Source organism: Sus scrofa, chromosome 13 (assembly GCF_054392235.1).
Source record: "Sus scrofa isolate SSC_HxYL_T2T_F1_AM1 chromosome 13, Sscrofa_HxYL_maternal_Yorkshire_Landrace_v2.0, whole genome shotgun sequence".
NCBI lineage: Eukaryota > Metazoa > Chordata > Mammalia > Artiodactyla > Suidae > Sus > Sus scrofa.
The window spans coordinates 122,141,724-122,163,614 of record NC_139395.1 but is presented as its reverse complement, the minus strand read 5'-3'; the positions used below and the strand labels follow the sequence as shown (position 1 = coordinate 122,163,614).

At 36.0% G+C, this 21,891-nt stretch overlaps 1 protein-coding gene across 50 annotated transcripts in view; it reads right to left on the bottom strand.

Moving 5' to 3' along the window:
- The window catches only part of EGFEM1 (EGF like and EMI domain containing 1), a 688,205-nt gene that overhangs the window by 258,190 nt on the left and 408,124 nt on the right, over window positions 1-21,891 (bottom strand). For 49 of the 50 annotated variants that reach the window (XR_014824261.1, XR_014824257.1, XR_014824258.1 and 46 more), the window contains one exon: window positions 1,217-1,339. Coding sequence is in view for 45 of the 50 variants with exons in the window: in XM_084990208.1 (XP_084846334.1) it covers window positions 1,217-1,339 (123 nt within the window). In the remaining 5 variants the exon portion in view is untranslated. Of the gene's footprint in view, window positions 1-1,216; window positions 1,340-21,891 lie in introns of those variants that run through there. The other variant, XM_084990223.1, reaches the window with a different exon arrangement.

Here is a 21,891-nt window from a genome sequence, read left to right as displayed (position 1 = left end):
TGTTCCATACATAATATATATAATAACAAATACATGGACACTATGGCCATGGCATATTTATATCACCATGTGCAGATCTTCTTCTTGTGCAGAATTTCATTATAGTGTACAAACTACATATATACACACACATACATATATAGTTATAATTTATGTCCATATATTTGTACAATAGGAACAGAAATACAAAAGACAAATGATAACATTCTTATCCAGGTCCAGTTTCAACGTGATGTCATTACAACAAAAATTGGAAAATTCAAGGGCAATGGAGGTTGGGAACAAGGAAAGAGCCTAATGATTTTAAGAAATAGCTAATAACTCTATTAGAAAATTAATTACACCTGAAAATATAACTTAGTTGGTTACTAGAGCGTTTATTTTGCCTTATCACAAAAACTAGATATCATAAATTTATATAGTTCATTACTTTGCAAAATATTTTTATATCAGATACAAAAATTCCCCAGCTCAACCTTTACTGATAAATACCTCATCTGCATGTACTGGTAATCCTGTAAAATACTGTATAGAAGGTACAATATTTTAAAAGTTATTCTATTTTTTCCTGTGTACCTACTCAATTCAGGAAATTTATAAAATTCAGAAACATATAAAGACTTAAAATGATAATCCTACCAGCCCAAACTGATATCTAGGAAAATTTTGATATACAATAAGTATATAGTAACCTCAGAGTTAACATGTGTAGCTTTAACTATTCTTGAACAACTCTAAACTCCTTGGTATAAAATCTGTCATAATTTTTGCTGTTAAAATCATGAGTCCAGTTCTGAGTCTGGTTTGAAATGAATAAACATTGCAGCTAGTTTATTTACATTAGCAGCCCAGCCTCTTCTCTTCATTGTGGCTCTGTGCTGCCCTTATTGTATGTAAGAAATAGTTACCTGGTTTTTACTTGACCGTGGATAGCAGAAAGTGTATGCTGTGGAAATAGTCCCCATATTTGGGGATTCAATTTTTGCTTGTGAATGTTAATTTCTATAGTTCCCTCCCCATCTTTTTTTTTTTTTGTCTTTGTATCTTTTAATAGCAAAATATCTTTTTTTTATTATTCTAAGAGATAGAATTGTATTTGAAAACCATCAGCTTCTATAGATATTTTTACCACAGAAAAATCTTTTCTTCCTGCCCCTCCATGGGCAGGTCGATTTTCATTGAAAACGACTTCAAGCTGGTTCTAATATTTACTCACTTATGCAGGTGCGTTCGTCAGCATGGAGTCTGTATCCTGTATAACATTCACAGTGGAAGGTGCCCAGAGTGTTAATACAGCGCTGCTGGCAGCCTCCATTCACCACCGCACATTCATCGACATCTAGAGGAGGAAGACAGATGGCCAGGATTACAATGTCATTCCAATGTCAGCTTCAGAGAAGTGGCACAATATTTCTTTGATACACAGTATGTATTATATTGCACAAAGGCACCATCTCTGTTGCCACAAATCTTTGCCTGTTTGATCCATTTTACTCCACAGTATAAACAAGAAAATGTAGATAGAAATTTTATTGAGCTTTTTAAAGCTCAGCAATGTGGAGCATAGGGATTGTCTCACAATTTTCTATTCTTCACATCCTGATTAATTAGACAGATCTGAGATATAGATATTTCCTTAGGGAAGGAAACCTGGACGGGAGAATTACAATGAGCTACTCTATCTGGAGCAGCACAACGAATAGATAAGCACCTATTATTGGTCTGACGCTGCTAAATAATGTCAGTAATAGAGTTAAGACCTTGACTTTCCTTCTCATGTACTGTGGTGGACATCAGGGCAGAGATAGATACATTCAAATAAAGCCACAGTCTGGAGTTCTTAAAAACACATCAATACATTTGCTCCACTGACTTGGCTTCTTCCTTTAATACTTTCTGAAATATTTAGCATGTTTATATAAAAAGTTATATTAATTTAGAAAAAATGAAAAGAGGTCAAGATTCTTGATCCCTATGTCTTAATGATCAGCCAAGGTGGTGTGAAATGAATATAATGTTCATCTCCCTTTGAAAGGAAAATCAGTTTCTCTTTCGAAACCTATACTTCCTTACACCCTATATATTCATTACTTACAGATCTAAAATCACAATAAGAAGATATCCACAAATTTAGGAAAAGCTTTTCAGATAATCAGTAATTTAAGACCTCCTAAATTTTCTTGTTTGGAGAATCTGTTTTTTTGACATGTGTCAAAGAAAAATCAGGCAGTGAAGTCAAGACTTAGTATGGAAAAGCGCGGGTCTCATGCAGAGAGTGTCCCTGACTTTCCACACTCCCAATGCCAGATACTTTGGCAAAGAATGTTGGGTATGAATACTCTTCATTAAAATAAGTTATCATACTAGATAATTAGCTTTCCATAGAGTGAGATCTAATTCCACAGTGGAGGATCCTTACTCAAGAAGACATCAATATTGAGAAGGAACACCATTGCGATGTCTTCTCATATGGCTTTTTAATGCTGAAATCATAATGAATGTTTGTACTATTGTAAAAATTAGGGCATCTGACATGAGGGAAGCAAAAGAGTTTTTTTTTAATGTGGCTTTTTTCTATGAAAAAAATGAAGAATTTAAATCACAGAATTAGTACCACATTTATAAATTACTAGTTTATAATATTGGACACATTTTAAACAGTCTAGTATTTTCCTTCTAAAATTAGATCTTTGGGAATAATTTTTGATATTTTAAAAGGAATCTTATTTTAGAGATAAGAACTATGACTTTTCAAAGTATTAGAATTTTTATTAAATTTTGAGTTTGTGATAAACAAGCTGCTAAGTTTTTCCATATAAACTAATATCAAATCAAAATTCCCCATTTGTTACTAGTTCTTTGTTCAGGGCTTTAATATTTATGTTAGTTAAATTTTTATCTTTCTGGCTTCAGGGTATTACTCCACAGGGTCGAGATATAATTTTGAATATTAGTTCTGTCAACTCCTGAATTAGATATCCTTCCTGGGTTTTTTACTTTACACACACAAATAAAACTCTTAATTCCCAAGAGCCACACATTTTATCCACATAATAATCAACACATTATTTATCATCTTCAAAAATTATTATAACATACCATGCATATGTATTTAAATATATTAACAGTGTCAGGAAGAGTGTACACAGAGAAAAAGATTACTTCTCAGGAAGGAAGGAAGGGAATCTAAACTGTGGAGCTAGAGTGTAGGATGTATGTGTGGAGGTTTTGGATAAGAGATTTCATCCATATCTATAATGTTCCAATTTTTTCACAAGAAAGTTACTCAGCTATGACTTGTGTATTAAGAGGTGATTTTAGAGAAAGAAGTATAGTAATGGGTATAATAAGACGCCTTCCCCTTGCCCTACTCAAAAAAAGCTTTAATAATTTTCTGACAAAAGAAACCAAGTTAGTGTAAAAAGGCAAAATCATTTGGTTCCTTCCAAAGATAAGAGTGGACATTGATTTTAAGGATGACTCTTCTTTCAGTATGTTTTAAATGTGTTCATATTCTTAATCTACCCCAGAACTATAATTGAAGTACTATATATATTAGAAACACACTCACACACATTATTAACAAACAAAAGCAAACCCAGCTTCCTGTATTTTGAGTCAGTCTTGGGAAAATATCTCAGTGTTGAAATTTATTGGCCAGTCACCTTGGCTCTCTGAGACTCAGTTTCCTCACCTGTAGGATGGGATAATAATGATTGTTATATGTACTATGCTATGCTTTATGTTTTTCTTTTCTATTCATGCATAAGATTTTGGAATAGATTGCTAATGCTTGAGATTATATGTAGAATTAAACAGGTTAATTTTATTCCACTAAATGGAAAGCACATACAGAAGCCCTAAGCTGAATGGGAATTCAAGAAGGGAAAAATGCATTGGGGCTGCAGTGAAAAGGGGATCTTTGAGGTAAAAACTGAGAATTGAATGCATGGAGAAGAGAGTGGATAATCCAAAGATGCAATAGTTTAAATGTGGCACTATCTAAGATTCAGTATTTAGATCTGTCAGTTTGGAGAATAAGGTTGGCAAAAGAAAGTAAAGTTGCAAAACAAACCTAAAATTTTCTTTTAATTACTTTAGATAGCGAAGTGCTCCTCTTCCTGATTTACAATACAATACACTTCTGGGCAGGTTGAGACATAATAGGCTGCATTCACACAGTAGCTAAGCAAACTTATTAACATTTAAAAAATCAATCATTTATAGAGTGGTACCAAATGCAAAGTAATTGGCTTGACTTTCTTATTTTTTTGTCCTTTCAAAATATATTGGACTTGCTGATTATATGGGCATTGTGTAACTAACAATTCTCAAATCTGGCAGCACATTGGTGAGCATTTAGAAAGACCCAAGCCTTGGTCCTGCCCTTAAAAAGTCTAATTTAATTGGGGTAAGACCCAGGAATCAAACATTTTCAAAGCACCTTGAGTGATTCTAATGTGGAGACAGAGTTGAGATCCCCAGATGTAGTTAATGCTTTAATCACCTAGCGATCTTGTTATAAGGCAGATGAGGATCTACTGAGATCTGGGACAAGGGTCTAGATTTTGCATTTCTAACAGCTCCAATTCTCAAGCTGATGGTCTGTGGACTATATTGAGTAGTAAGAATGTAGACAGTCCTCTTTTCAAATATAAATATCACATGGATCACAAATGTCATGATTTGGCTCCACTTCTCAGCTGTTTGACCAGCAAACCAGTTCTGTCCAAATAGACAAATCAAAACTCTGACCAAAACAGTGTTGGTATATACGTACATACATACATACATTTATATGTTAAATTATTTACCAAATACCTCTGAAAATAAACCATCAATATTTCTTACAATATCCCCTCGATAATAATAATTTAAGACAATTTTAGCATTATCGGTTATGAGCGACTTTATTCTGTAAAACATGAAGGACACTTTAGTTTTTTTCTGATGGTATATCCTGATATAGGATAAAACCGGGTTAAATTGCCATGATATTAGACCCTCTTGCTGAAGCTGTCACAAGTGATTTTCTTTTCCATCAAGATTCTGCCCAACAGAGTTAAAAACCAGAAATGTCAATATTACATTAAAATGCTATTATCAGGTGTACTTCATGTGAAGAAACCATTTCTCCAGAATTTCTCTCAGTTATATCTTATGTTAGATGCTTACAGAAAACGCTGCCCTTAGAACTGGAGCTCGAGAACACTGTTGGGAATAACGATAAGGTGATCAGAATTTTTTCAGCATTATCACTGTGATATGGACCAAGGATTTGATGATTTTACACTGTAAAAAAATGTCAAGAAGAATCAACTGCTGCTATTTTTCCTTTTTACTGTCCTTTCTCTAAGTATTTCTACTGTATTTATTTGCAAAACTATCTCCCCAGACAATCACAGAATATAATAGCTTAAAAGAATTCACATTAATACCAACTGTATCTTGCACATAAAAGCTCCCCGAGACAGCAATGATCTGCTTTTGTTTCCAAACAATCAAGTTTCATATAATTTTTTTTAGAGTGTGCAGCCAGAGTAAGATAAATTATTCTTGCATTTGCCTTTTAATATTCTGTCGTCAGAAACCTGTTGATTGGAAATAAGTATTCCCAGGCTGCTTTATGTTAAACATTCCATCATAGATGCATTAGGTTTGGGGGAAATATTAAAGGGTGTGTTGAAGATTCCACTAGATTTCCAAGTAGCTTTATTTTCATTCTGTACTAATCTACTACTTTCACTCTGATATGCTACAGCATATCAAAGCTGCTGACTTTTATAATTCTGTAGCTCCTGATTGAATGAATTCCTTAAGGTCAAGGATCCTGTGATATTAAGCATTTTCTGGAATAGCATTGATACTCCAGGTTGTCCTATCAACAAATGAATGAATGTGTGGTTTGAGAGCCTGAAACAGTCTTATTCCCTCATACTTTTCAATGAGATTTCTTAGAATTGGGCTCTGCTCCACTTGCCCTCTTTTCATCCCTGCAAGAGACTCTTGATGTTTGTTTTGGACGCTTTACACGTTGCTTAAAAAAATCCGGGGCACAGAATAATTTTTGTTTGCCAATGAACAAATTGAAACTGGGTCTAGAGTGACTATTCACTGGTTGCTAATTTGGGATTCATCTTTTTTTCTTCATCGCTAATTCTAAATAACCCTCAGGTTTTCCTTTGGGGAAAGATATCCCTGTCATTTTAGATTATGTGGGATTAATGCACACTACTGCTTTCTCAAATTTGAGGTGGACTCCACTTGGCATAAACCTGCCTCCATCTGCCACAGTGATTGGGCCAGGTAATGTCTTTATTAGCATATGGCCTTCTTAGGAATGAATGAATTTCAGCTGTGAGCCAATCAGTATGAAGCTCAACATACAGGTTGGGAACCTGGGACACAGAGGCCTTCTTGCTCTGGAAATTTTAGTGTGTGTATATGAGCCATTATGCAGTAGACATTTTGCCCCCAATAAAGAAAAAGTCAACAAATAGGACAGAGCTGAAGGACTCACAGAGAACAGGAGTTGGAGCCCTGATTGAACTCTGCCTGAAGTCCTCCCTACCTCTGATCTTCTCAGTTAAGTGATTCAATACACCATCTTTTTTTACTGTTTAAGCATTTTAAGTCACATGATTCTATTGCTTGTAAAATAAATCATCCTAACTGATGCATACAAACTGTAAAATGAGTGTGCAGGAGGAGGTTACCAAGTGCAACTCTAACTCAGTACACACTTTTCAAAAAGATCTATTGTCCTCCAATCAGTGAAATGTTTTATTCTTTATTTCATCAAGGCTTAGGAAAAGTCATGCAGTTCTTCCTTATAGCATTATTAGAGAAATTACATTCCATAAAAATGCTAATAAATTTGGGGATATGTCACAATTTTGGTTCATTTTTATTATAAATATTAAGGGTTTATCAAACTGCCTGTGCAAAATTGTGGTACATCTGATAGTGTCTAAGAGGTTGAAGATGGCTTCTTGAGTGGTTTCCTCAAAATTACTCTGTGAGTGATCCTTCTGTTTTGCTCTGTGTAGAGTAAGGATTAAAGCAAAAAAAAAAAAAAAAAAAAAAAAAAAAAGACTATGCTAAAGATGTGGCTAGGGCCTAATCATGGAGGGCCTTTCCTGCCATACTAAGCAATCATGGCTTTACTTTATGGACCATGGGGACCAGCAGGGTGAAGAACAGATTAGGAAAGTGGGAGACTGAAAGCAGAGAGACCAAGTAATAACAACTGCCAAAATTCAGATGAAAGCTGATAAGGACTTGACCTAAGCTAGTAGCAGTGGAAAAAAGAGATGTGGACACATATAAAAGAGTTTAAGAAGAGAAAATCAAAATGACTTGGTTATTAACTGGATGTGATGGAGAAGAAAGAGTCAAGGTCAGTTGACTTGAGCAATTGGATGGATGCTTATGGCATCCACAGGAACAGCACAGAAGGAGGAACATTTGACACTAGAAAAACAGTTTAGTTTTGGTCATCATGACTTGATGGGCAAGTGACATGAAATGTTAGGGATATATACATAACAGTCAACTGAGTATGTGGACTAAAATCAACAGAAAAACATGGGCAGATTTTTCAGATACCATCCACCAACTTAGGAGTCATCCTTGATACTTTCCTCTCTGTCACCCATATTTGACCTAATATCAAATTTTACTATATCTAAATAATCTTCTGAAACATCTCAAGTCTGTCCGTTTCTCATGTCCACTGACACCACTCAAACCCAAGCTAAAGCTCCCTCCACATCCACCACTGGGTCCTCCAATGTCTTCATGCTATACCACAGTGATATTTCAAATATAAAAATTTGATCCTGTCACATACTTCCTCACTTGTCTCAGTTTTCTTTTTTCTTTTTCTTCTTTTTTGGGCCACACCTGTAGCATATGGAAGTTCTCAGGCTAAGTACATCGGAGATGTAGCTGATGATCTACACCACAGCCACAGCAATGGGGGATCTGAGCCACATCTGTGACCTACACCCCAGCTGGCAGCAACCCACTGAACAAGGACAGGGATCGAACCTGCATCCTCATGGATACTAGTCAGATTCATTTCCACTGCACCACAATAGGAACTCCTTGTCTCAGTTTTATACACTTCCACCCTTCCCTTTTCTCTTAGGATTAAACTGATCACCAACCTGGTCTGCAGGCCCCTGCATGGTCTGGTCTCTGCTTCCTTCTCTAACTGTATCTCGCTATTCTTTCCCCTTACTGTATTTTAGCAACATTGACCTTCTTTAAGTCCCCTAAATGCTTTGTACTCCCTATTTCCTCCTCTTCTCCTTTACCTAGTATCTTTGCATCCTGTTGCTATCCACCCAAGAACCACACTGTCTCAGGGAAGCCTTCATTTTTCCTTTACCCTAGATCCAATTTATATGCCATACTTTCTTAGGACTCTCTTCCTTTCCTTTGGAGTCATTAACTCATCAATAGCTGTGGAGTCATATGTGTGACATCTGCATTCTCTATTTTATTTGATATCTGTATTCTCTCTCAAAAAGTAAGTCCCATAAGAGCAGGAATCATATGGGTTTTATTCACAGTAGCTATCCCAGCATTGGGCACATAGAAAGTGCTCTAAAAATATCTATTAAAAAAGTAAATGAAAAGGTAAAGAGTATTGGGTATCCCAATATAGATAGTAATTCAAGGCATATTGATGGGTAAATACCGTTAAGTGAAGAAGGCAGATAAAGAAGAGAAAGGAGGTAAATAGAGGACCCTGAGGAATATCAATATTGAAGATAGGCTGAGACAGAATACACAGATCTGACCAAGAAGGCCATGCAGAAAAATAGGAGGAAAATTGAGTCTGGCATCATGGAAGCCAGCGGTGGGGGAGTTTCAAGAAGGAAAAAGTGGTCAACACAGGAACTAGAAAGTTTATACCAGATTTAGAAAAAGAATTTCACTGATGACAATGATGAGGCAGAGGATGCTAACAATAACAGTCCACCTGATGATTACTGAACACGAACAATGTGCCAGGTGGTGCTCTAAACTCTTCATGTATAATAGCGGCATTAATACTCACATCAGCCCTATGAAGTGTATACTGCTATTACTCCTACCTACAAAGGAAGAAACTGGGATAAAGAAAGCTGTTTCTAAAGAGGAGCTGAGATTGATCCTAGATTGCCATTTACTGGGCTAAGGAAAAGCAGGAGACAAAGAAAGGAAGATAGAGAGTTAAGACACATACTGTGATCAGTTTAACTATTAAGAAAAAGGAAGATATAGTTGGACAGGAGAGGGAGAAGGAGAGGGTTTTTAAGGTGGATCAGACTTGCAGTAGATTAAATATTGATGGGAAGGGACCATCTGACTTAAAGATGCAAAAGAGAGGAGTAATTTTAAAATTACTGAGAACCTCAAATCTTATGAGTACATTCCAAGAGAAAGTATATGCTGGTAGAAACAATCCACTATGGACCCTGAGAATCCTTACATATTTTATGCCTGATTACTCTTTACCCAAGCCATTTTTGAGGGCTGTGTTTGCACAGAGAGATGAGCTAACATCTCCCCTGAGAAAATGAACAGGCTTTTTTCCACTAAATCTAAAAGTGGTGGATACCCTAAGCTCAGTATTTCCCTTGTATAATGCAACCAATTGCATGTGTAGGCATCCATAATAGGTCCTTTGTGTCACTGCTATGGGATTTGGGGGACATGGGGATTTGACACAAATAAATGATGCTCGGGCTACTGCTTTTGCCAGGAGTAATAAAGTCCTTTGATTCTGGCTCAGGGGTCTTATGTCTTCTGTCAGCATCTATGAAACAGTTGCAGGCTAACTGGTTAGTGTAAAATTCAGGTAGAATCCAAGACCCTGCACTGTTCTTGATAGCACCCAGAACAGAAATCACGTACATGATCATATGCTACTCTGGGTTAGAGAGAACATGTCCCTTACAGAGTGGAAGGATTTGAAGATCCACAGAGATGTTCTTGTTTTCTCCTTATTTCACTTATGCCTGTTGATTGCACATAGCCTTGAAATTATTAATAAAGCAAAATACTGGATAGATCGCTAATCTTCCTGGGCCTGATTTTACAAGCTGATCATTTGTGTTAGCTAAGGAAGGAAGAAGGAAAAGATGCCATACTTGAGTGCCTTCATGAGGTTTAAAAGAACAGTGAGAATTCAGACACCAACCCAGGAAGCCGACAATTTTACTACATTGTTAGCTCCTTGAGGGCGGAGAATGTATGTGTTTTGCTTATCACTGTGTATCCAGTACTTAAGTCAGTGCCTGGCCCATAGTATGCACAATAAATATTTGCTGAAAAGGTGAAAAAATGAATAGATGAGTAACAGAGAGATTAATCTGCAGAGGAAGAGAGCTCAGCAAAAGAGACTGCGAAAGAGGTGTGGAAATAGGTGGAGAGGAGCAGACAGTGTAGAATCTTAGTACCCAAGGAGGAGAGTCTTTTTAAAAGGGAATGAACAAAAAAATCAATTCTTCTGTAAATTAAATAATATGAGGACTGAAAACAATCAGGCAGATTTGGAAATTATAAAGTCTTTCTTCTATAGTGCAGGATGTGGACAGCAAGTTAACCTTCATGGATGACTATTTCTTTTTTAAAAAGTTCCAAGCCCAGAATAACCTGTTCTTTCTCCTTATTGAAAATTGAGCTTTCAAGGCCATGCTTTCTTGGATCTATTATATTGCTGCTTCATCTATAACATGACCCAATATCATCCTGGAAGACCACAGTGTGATAAGGCTCTGGTATATTGTGATACAATATTGTCATCACAGTCTCTCTACATGAGGGAACAGCAAGCAATGAAAATAAAGCATGTACACAGAGCCTACTACAAACATCAGTTTGGCATATACTTAATGTTATGCGAAAGTTCTTTTCTACTTTTATAGCATCAACCACAAATGGCAAAGGAAGGTGAGGGAGCAAGTAAAACTGAGCTGAACAAAAATTTGTCTAGCTCATTTTGCTTAGCTACTTTTCTTTACATCTAGTTCAACTCAAAGTCCAAACGTATTGGTTCTCTTCCAGTTTTCAAGAAAGAGCTAAACCCTCTGTAGGCTGAGAGTTAAGGATACTACTTCCAGGAGTAGAGAAGGCATTCACCCTGGGCATTCTGTCAGAGAAACAGAAACCTTTAGTTGAATTCACAGTTCACTCCCTAGGACAGTGAATAGTACAGTCCTCTGAGAGATTTTAATCTTTCTCCCCTTTTCCTTTAGGTCTATCATAATGCTTACATTTAGATGGTGCTAGGTAAGTGTTTCCCAAATGAGTGGTAAATGGAGACACATCCAGAGGTGGAGAAGAGGGGCCATAGGAGAGGGGAGGACAAACACAGGGCTTAGAAATCAGAGGCAGGTAATAAATAATGATCGGCTGACTGCCTGCTTGATTGAGATAACTGGGTTGATCTAGACATTATTCAAAGACCTCTGAATACCTAACTTTAAGGTCTCAAATGGGACAAGGGTCATTTGGATCTCTGGATACTAGAGAGATCACTGATTGAAAGGTGACCCTTCCCCAGGTATTGAGAATACAGGTCAGAATACACACCAGGTTCTGCTGTAGATAGATAGAGAGAGAGATAGACAAACAGACAGAGAGACAGATAGATAGATGTGTTATAAATAATAAATAGGGAACATTTCCTTTCCCAGTAATTATATGAGTGAATGGGAAAACATTCCTGGGAAAGTGAAGTAAGGCAGGCTATTCCCCTTTTACCATGACTTTTGATTAGCATTATTACCACACATCAGATTCAAGGAAAGAGTAAGATCTCTTAGTGGTACTGAGAGAAGAAGAGACACACCAATTGGGGGAGCCAGCAGAGAAACTAGGACAGGGGCTGATATGGGGCCTTGGACAGCTCCAGGTCATGGGCAGCTTGGGGATCAGAGTGAGCATCCAGGAGCTGGAAATTAAGACTCAGAAAAGGAGCTCAGACACCAGCTTCTCTTCTTTCTATTACTTCTAATTAAACCTAACTCCTTTTAGTTGACTTCTTTTCTATAACCCCACCTCAAAGGTCACATTGACAGAAGGGAACTAGCCATTTTTAATGTTTTTTATAACATCCATAAACCTCACAATTCATACCCTGAATAGGAGTTTCACAGAAAATATAAATAACTAATTGATATTATGACTTTGGGGGGTTCTAATAATGATTTTATCTACACAAAACATTTTTATCTCCTCTTTTACCTAATTACAGAGCTCCTTTCTGTGGGTTGGGGCAGAATTAGGCTGTCACCACCCCTCTGTCCCATGACCATCATCTAACTATAGGGTGGGCACAGCATCCCAGCTGAGACAACCTGAAAATTCGGTCTTCCTAACCCCATGGTTAGATCAAGGAAGGTCATGTGATCCAGATGAACCAGAACCCCACCATGAACTTTTGCTCAAGCTACATACTAGGAAAGAAGCATTAACTTTTCTGTATGATGCTTTAAGTTACTCTTTATATGAGAAAAGCTTAAGTTTGCTTTATATTTTTGTGAATATAGTTAAATTGTGTGCTACTTCTAATGTCAACTTTATTTTCTTTCCTAGTAAAAAAATTATTAAAATGCTAGAAATAACTTATTTATCCAATTGTAGAAATTGTAAAGACTTTCAAAGATAAACTAATCCCAACTCTTACACACAGTAGGAGTCCCTTCTTTAACATTTTTAGCAGTGGCTATCTATACTCTGATTAAACACTTCCAACTACAGAGAGTTCACTGGCTTATCCTTTTCTATATCTTCCCCCTCCTATTTCTTCTCCTCGCCTTTGTTTTTTTCTATTTATGTAACACCTCCACATACAAAACAGCTGGTAGGAAAAATATACATATACTTTTTTCATCAGAGAACACTATTTTAAAACATAAAAAATATTATAAACACAGTAGTACAAATAAAATAATGCAGCATTTTGCTACTTTCTTTATTTAGCAAAATTGGTACCTTTCTTTAATTTGCACTTTATTGTTCTCAAGAATGAGAATTTTATGTGTTTATAAATTGTACTTTTTTGGGAAAATATCTGTTTATTTTTTTCACCCATTACTAAATTACATATTCCCTGTTCTTTCTCTGTCTTTCCTTGTCTGATGTTTACCAAAACAGGACAACTTATCATAAAGTAATACTAACTGTTATACACTAAAAACAAATCTTTTTTTTTTTCCTCTTTGCCAGCAGCTTTCAACCAAATTTCCAAGAGAGATCAATTTAATTTAAAGTGCACCTCTAGACTATCCAGGATTTAAGCATTTAATTAGAAATCCATTAAAATAATTGTATTCCCTTTTAACGTAGTCATTTAACCTGTAGTTAAATGCAACTTCTATTATTATAAAATAGCTCATATATAATCTGATGTTATATTGCTTAAAATTATCTCTGAAACATTAGCACTTGTAAATTAAGTAAAAATGTGCTGAATTTAAAACCTGAAGTTCCTGTTCACAAAAATTGGGGCACTGATTATATATAAAAGCCCCAACTGGAACAAAACAATATCCCTTCTCTCCTTTCTTTCTTTAATCACAGTCAAATAAGCTGGAACCAGGTGAGTGTAATTTAGGGATCGGCCTTCTTAATATTTAAGAATCATCTAAAAAGGTTGATTTTCCCCCCCTCCAGAATTTATTTCCTAGGGAACTACCTATTGATGATTTAATATATTGTGTATGTTCAATGAGAAAAATTAAACATAAAAATAAAACTTATGTAGTCCATGACTTGTCTTCTTCTAGAACAAAACTTTGAACCTTTTCAGTTTTTGAATGTTTCAATACCATAGGACCTAGACTATCTCTCATTCTCACTCCAACCTTTCATTTATTTATAAACTCACTTCCCTTGACTACTTTCCACTCCTTTCACTGTGGCTCCAGCCCCTTACCTAACAATTCTTCATTTCCTAGAGACTTCCCATACTCTTCACCACCCAGCCAGGATCTCATGCTTTTCCCCACTGGCTCCAGAATCCTTTCTGCCAACCCATCTCATATCTATTATGCCAGTTCTAAATGAAAACAACCATCCATGAGGGGCCAACTTACCTATTAGGCTCGATGCCTAGGACCCATAACACTTTAGAGGCCCACATAAATGTTTTATCATGGTAAACTCTTCAGTTGAAGAAAATATTTTACTATAGAATATTTATATCATTGCAAGCATAAAAAACATACATTAAAGTTTTTTGGGTTTTGTTTTGTTTTATGACTGAAAGGGCCTTGGGTCTATGAAAATCATAACATGGCTCTATCATCTGTGTACTCTGCTTTTCCTCCAAGGCAACCACCAAGGATAGCATAACTGAAGGAACTCTCACAACCATCTCAGATCATGTTGATGCCTTATTGAATTCTACAGTGAATATTTGAAGCTTTTTATAGGACACACACACATGCATACACACCCACACACACACACACCCAAAAGCAGCTTCATGGGCATGCAACAAGTATAATGGCAAAGGGTGTTGGGCTCAGAAGGGCCCAGTGTTTAGGGTTTAATGTTCTATGACCACCATCTTGAAATATATAATACTATCATCTTGGTGTTTGTGTTTCGTAGGTGAAGTCAAAGGGGACAATGGGACCCAAGGACTTGGAACCTCAAGTCACGCACCTTTCCATCTTCTACCAACTCCCTTCTCTCTAGAATGGTTCTGCCAGGCTGCCCAAATTTCTTTCCCCACCTGAACCCAGTGACCATTGGTATTCTCTGCTGCCCTCAACCCCTCTACAAGAGCCTGAATATGAGTTGGTAGAGGGTTAGGGTTGATGAACAGTCTCCATGACATTTTGGCAGTTTACAGCAGCAACTGGCCACCCTCAGTGGTTAGCAGCAACAGAGCACATTTGGAGGGTGAGCTGCAGGGGTGAACCTCCACCTGGCCCTGATCCAGTACTAAGCACATTAAAGCACAGAGAAAGCTTGAGGCTTGTCCATGCATTGTGGGTGTAGGCTGGAAGGAATGAGAGATTGGCTTTCTGACCCCCACTGTGTAGGTTCTCAGGCACATACATGCTGAGCTAAATTGCAGGAGCACAGGCCAGTGTGAATATCTGTTCTTCTCCCAGTATCCCATGGTGAGGAGCATACTAGCAAATAAAACACCATGATAAGACAAGAGAAAGACCATTAAAAAACAAAAGTCTCCTATTTTAGTGCCTATGATAGCTGTTTTTCTTTTTGAACAAAAACCATACATTTTCATTTTTGCACTGGACCCTGGGACCCATGAGAGGCACCCTGCACACACTTCTCATGTTCCAAGAGCTGCTCCCCTTTGATCTTACTATGAACCCTGAGCTCATTGATGAGAACCCCTTTGACTTGCCTCTGTCTATCACAAAATGCCTTATGTTTCCCCTTACTTTCCTCTTCTTTTCATGGGTAATAAAGTCAATTTTTCCACATGATGCCCTCAATCTGATTTCATTTCCATCTTTCGGGTTTTATAAAACCAGTTACTCCCTTGAGCTTCACTCTTCCTTTCTCCCGTGTCATTGGTTATTTTTTTCTCTGTCTTCCATTTTCCAACCCTTCTCTTTACCATTCTGCTATTACTCCAAATCCAAAAGCCAGTGGTCCAAGAATTACTGTCTCTGCTTCCTTGACATCCTCTGGAAGTTTAGCCACCTCAGTCATCATACTGCTGTAACTTTCTGATCAAGTGTTACAGGAGACTGCCTAATAGTCATGGACCTTTCTATAGATGTCAATAGTGCCAACAAACTTCCCCTTGGTTCTCTCTCCCACTTTGGATTTGCTCTCCTGGCACTTCCATGATTCTCTCTCACTTTCCTGGCCACTTCTTTCAACTACTGTCCACTTTCTATCACCAAATGGAGATTTAACAGAATACCCAGTAAAGACCTTAACATATCTGAAGTTGGAATATTCCATTTTCTGCGCCCATAAGCAATGCATGCTTTCTAGAGTAGAGACTGGAATTCTCCATTGGAACTAATGTGGAACTAATGTTGCCTTTTTCCTAATTTCTTTGGTCTATGTACTCTTTTACTTAAGAAATCTTTCAAGAACCACAAAATCAATGAGGTAAATCGAATACAGATCCTTTTGACCGAGACATGAAATGTTCAGTTTAGCCATGTAACCTAGATGCGTTGGCAGAACTGTACTTCTGCTGTAACTTCAAAAAATCATAAGTTAAGTACTTTGGCCAAAGTCTGACAGCATCTAAATGTCAAGCCAGGATTCAAACCCATAGTTTCTGATGCTAAATCTAGTGTTCTTTCTCCTTCGTACCAAGCTGCCTACAACCATTTTCATGTGGTCTAAATTAAATGACCCTTGGCATTTAGTGAAATATCTTGGACACAGTAGATAGCCTAAGAAAGATTTATTAATAAATAATAATACACAGGAATTTAAACTGAAGCACTTGCTTAACATAAAAGAGATGTAATAAACAATTTATTTACCAAGAGACATAGCTCCAATCCAGAAGAGTCAGCAATACCAAGAATATAGTTGAAAATGTTAGAAATATTCCAACAGATATCACAGAAGGATCTTAAATTTAAGTCATTCACTTTAGAGTAGGTCTGATTTTAAAAGAGAGAACTCTGCTAGCACCTGATGTGACAGTGTAAGGAAAATACATTTCCAGGTTTATCATTTAAGAGTCTCTGACTGCACACAAACAAGGCATAGATGAGGTTCTCGGTGAGAACTGAACAAGGAAGAGAAATGGGTAGTAGGGCTGAAGTGCTTTAGTAAAGAAAACATGCGTTCCGGCCCCTATGTTCTTTCTTCCACTAGTGTTCTGAACATGATTTTGTGGATTCACAAAGGCTCCACAAATGAAAGAGATGGAAAGTACAGGCTAGTTACATTCAAAGGGAAGCAAAAGCTGTCTGGATTCAGTCTGATAAGGCTGAATTTGTCTAGGGACGGATTCTCTTGAAATTTGCACTTGATGCTCAAGAGACTGTACCAAGAATTATCAGCTGTAAGAAGGCACTCTAATTTAGCTTATGAAGCAGTTATTGCTCTGCTTGAATGGACATTGATTAGAAATTGGAAGAATGTGTAGGTCAGGTTTTTATAACGCATGGCTCAAAAATGGGAAGTTTAACACAAAAATACAAACTTTATTTAGAGGTAGACTTTAATTTATAGGATTACTCCTATTTTTGAAGAACCTGGCATTTGTTATTACATATTACATAATGTTATAGTGGAACTTACATTGTCAGAAAAGAAGAAAAGCACAGAAGAGACTGCTTAGGAGAAAAGAAACATACAGAAAAGAGCTCAAAAGTATTTTTTAAAAATAGAAGATTTCCTTTACAATTAACAGCCTAGTCTTAAGGAATATCTAAATAACATTGTAATATTTAAAATTTTGCAAGATTTAAGCATCAACAGTGGAGGAAAAAATATCGCTTTGATTTTAGAAGGAAATAAGAATTATTCACCTATTTAATAAAATACATTAACCATAATAAATCAAATAAAGTTAGCTTCAAAGATCACTTATTTACATGTTTTAAACAGGTTAAGTAAAATCGGTAAATCAATCCTATGGAATACTATGCAACAGTTGAAAAATTTAACAAGGCCATTTAAATGTGCCAGCAGGAAAATATGTCAATGTCATGATGCTCAGTAAGACAGAGAGAGGAGAGAGAAAGGGAGAGAGAAAGAGAGGTAGAGAGAGAGAAAGAGAGCAAAAGAGAAAGTTCCGGAAGAACATATATGGCATGATATAGATGTATACATATATACAATATATATTTATACAAATGTTTAGGATCTGTGAATAAACACACAGATACACTCATGCAGATCCACATATGTGTATGTGTTGTAAATGCTTAGAAGAAGACCACTACAGACACACAGAGAACTGATACCAGTGATTAAGCCTACAGTAGAGGGAAGGATAAGCACAAAGGGTGGAAAGGGTTACTAAAGAGAAAATTGCACTTTCTCTTTATTATTTGTACATATTTTAATGAGAATGAATCACCTCTATATTTTTGAAATTACATGCGTTATGTGGCCAAAACTGGTAACTGAAATCACCAATGGCACCTGGCTGCTAATCTCTATTTATCAGAGAGTGACTATATTACATATTCTATATTTAATATCATAGCTACAACTAAGCCTTTTCTTAAGATGGATCACAGGCAAGGCCTATTGCCCACATTTCAAAAATCTGAACTTAAGGAAAGCCCATCAATATTTAAGACACATTTAAGATTTTTTAAAACTTTAGTATAATCTGAGAACAAATGCTCTTCTTTCAACATTTAGTGTACTTGCAAGTAACTGCTACAAACACCTGATAGAGTAAGTTAGAGCTGATCACTATAAAACACAAGTTTGTTTTTTTTTTTTGTCTTTTGTCTTTTGTTGTTGTTGTTGTTGCTATTTCTTGGGCCGCTCCCGCAGCATATGGAGGTTCCCAGGCTAGGGGTCCAATCGGGGCTGTAGCCACCGGCCTACACCAGAGCCACAGCAACGCGGGATCTGAGCCGCGTCTGCAACCTACACCACAGCTCACGGCAACTCCGGATCGTTAACCCACTGAACAAGGGCAGGGACTGAACCCGCAACCTCATGGTTCCTAGTCGGATTCGTTAACCACTGCGCCACGACGGGAACTTCAAAACACAAGTTTTTAAGAGGCCGTCTGTTTACTACTTTTTTATTATTATTAAGGCTTATTTTTATTTATTTTATTATTATTAAGGTTTTACCCACAAATTCTATAGAAAATATAAAGGCCAGAAAAGAATAATTACATGTAATTCAGTTTGTCTTTTACATTTGAACCACATTTGATAGTCAGCTAGTTGAACATTCATTTAGCTATTCCATAGATAATAATTATCCTTCTTTCTATTCTTAATCTTTTATGCAAACCATATGGCACATTTAGAAATTTTGCAGGCTCTAATTAAAAGTGTCCATTCAAATTAAACAAGGTCAAAAGAGACACTATATTAAGATCTACCCAATATTTTTAGAGGAACTACACATAGAGAACAATATAATAGACACATTGTCAGTTAAATCTATTTGCAATCTTCATACTGATTTTTAAGACACAAAAGCTGAGAAAACAAAGTATATCACTAGTTGGTCTTCTAAATATGCAAAGCTAAATGTCAGGGAAGCAAAGAGGTAGGAAAGGAAAGCAGCATCTGCTGGATGATTTCATGTGCCCAGGCTGTGAGTGCCTCAGCTCAAAACAGCTTGATGTAGATGCAGTGAACATGTCCAAATCTGCTGGTGGTAGACTAGTATATTGGATGCTCTTCTATGCCACCCAGATTCCCCTTTAGGAATGAAGGACTTACATACTAGATACAGGAATGCTGCCAGTATAGAGCCTTCAGTCGTCATCCCTCTTCAGGATGGGACTGGCTTTGACCACATGTTTAAAAAAAAAAAAAAATGAGTTCACCTGGTAGCCTAGAGGGAAGCCTAGTGTCACTGCTGGTGCCTCTTTATCTAACGACGTGTCTGCTTTGCTTTGGGTGTAGTCCAAATCCAATGACTAATACATGTAGAGCATAAAACCCAGGCCTTGGCCCCAACGCAGCACAACTCTGAAGCCCTTCCCAGTTTCAAAACTTCCCATGAGTCCTGCTAAAATTTTTGTGTGTGACTCCCTCACACCCCATTTTCTTCTTCTGCCCATTCCTGTTTCCCTTCCTTATTTTCCACAGTTGTTGATCCCTAGGGTACCTTCTAATCAAATTCATGCACATTAATCTCTATTTCAGAGTCTGCTTCCTGGGAACCTATTTTGTAACTGTTCATTTAAAAATCAGGCAAGAAACCAAATTTGAAACAAAATAATTTACCAGAAAAAAAAATTTCAAAAATATAAGAGGTGAAAGTTGGAAATAAATTTTATTTTCGTTATTCCTATGAACATGTAATATTTCTGAACACATCATGTATTTTATTATTAATGAAACATTAATTATTAGTGAAACATTTTATTATTAATTTTAAAGATGGATTTTTTAGGGGGAAATTACTGAATTTTCTCTATAAGAATCTCATGAGGTGAAAGCAAAATATGTTTATAATAAAGAGAGATAAGTATAATAAGTGAAATAAAAAATAAGTAAGATGTTTATTACTATTAAATGCAATTAAAATTACTGATACTTGAAAATAAGTGCTGAGGTCATTAACGTAGAAGCCTGCAATTAGGAACTTGAACAACTACAGGCATTATAACTAAAGAAGATCAATAAAACACAGCAAAAAAGTAACAAGTTCTTAACCAAGAGATAAAACAGGACACAGAAAAAAATATTTTTAATAGACATAGTTAAGAAACACTCCAACTGTAGATTATTTTAAAAAGAATTTTTGGAAATAATAATGGCAGATAAACATCTGGTTGACTGAATCATTAAAGAGACAATTATTAGTAATCACAGTGTGTGAGGTTATGTGGAGACATAAAACATTAATACTTAACCTCGATCATCAAGAAACAAACTGTAGTTTATTAAAACTTCCCTAAGAAAAGGCTTTTCTTGAAGAGGAAATTCAAAAAAATTATGAACTGTGAATGCATTTATAACTAAGATATAATTTTTAAAACTGATCGGAAAGTCATAAGGGAAAGAGATTTTTTTCTCAATTTCTGGTTATTAATTTACATTCCAAGGAGAAAATAATTATATTTTTTCTCTATTGCAATTGCCATTATTTTGACTTATTACAAATTCCTGATAATTGTCTTACATAAATCACTTATTATAATAGTTTAACTATGATTGTCAGCTCTGAACACAATATAGTCAAGGTTCTCTCAAAAAATTCTTGAAATAAAAGTAATAACATTTGGCACAAGTATAAAAATTATATAATAAGGATATTAGAGATTTATTTTAGAAATACATTATTTGAAAGCAAGTTTTAATATTTGCTGCCATTTCCTTTCCTTTATTAAAAATCTAATAATAGGGCTTGACAAATTTAATTATTCAGAAATATATTTTGAGCCCAGAAAAATACTTTAGATTACTATTAAATATTCTTACATCAAAATGTATGTCTAATATTCTCATGAATATTTTCATAGAAATTTAATGCACATCTTTCCAATTTAAATCACACATTATCAAATGTCATCACAAAAGCAATATGCTGAATATTTCTGTTATCAATTTTTGAAAGCTTTTCTTTTGATTAGGAGAAACTTGAATATTAAAAAGCTATTGTTTTCTCCTTCATACAAAACTCACAATGTTCAACACCTTAAACATGATTAATTTTTAATTAATATGGGGGCGAAAAGGAGTAAAGTAGCAACTGGTCTTAAAAATATTTCTAAACACAAAAAGGGAGAAGCAAATTAGTTTGCAATCCAGTGAATACAGTTTAGCATGCTCATTAGCATCTTATCCAAACCTCTTAGAATACTTTATTAAAAACCCTGACAACATCCCTAAGGGATAGAGATAATGAGCCTTTTTATATACTCATTTTCTGAAATGTTAAGGAACAGCAGGAAGGGTTAACTCACTTTCTCCCTCCTCTACTCTTACCTTTCCCATAAAAAGAAAGACACAGACGACTCCAGTTAATAAGTTCTTGTGGTTCTTGCGATTTCTAGCTCAATGAGATTCTCTTTCTGATGCTGTTGGTAACACTCATTCTAAAATTTACTTACCCCTTTAAGCTATGTCAATGAGGTCCACGAGAGAATAAAGTGAAGGAGACCAAGGCTACAAGTTGGATTCCAGGATAAAATCTAAAGAAATTTTCCTGAGAAATTATTGTCCAGAGGTTATGTACTATTGTATACCTTTAAGTATCCTCCACAGATATGTGCAT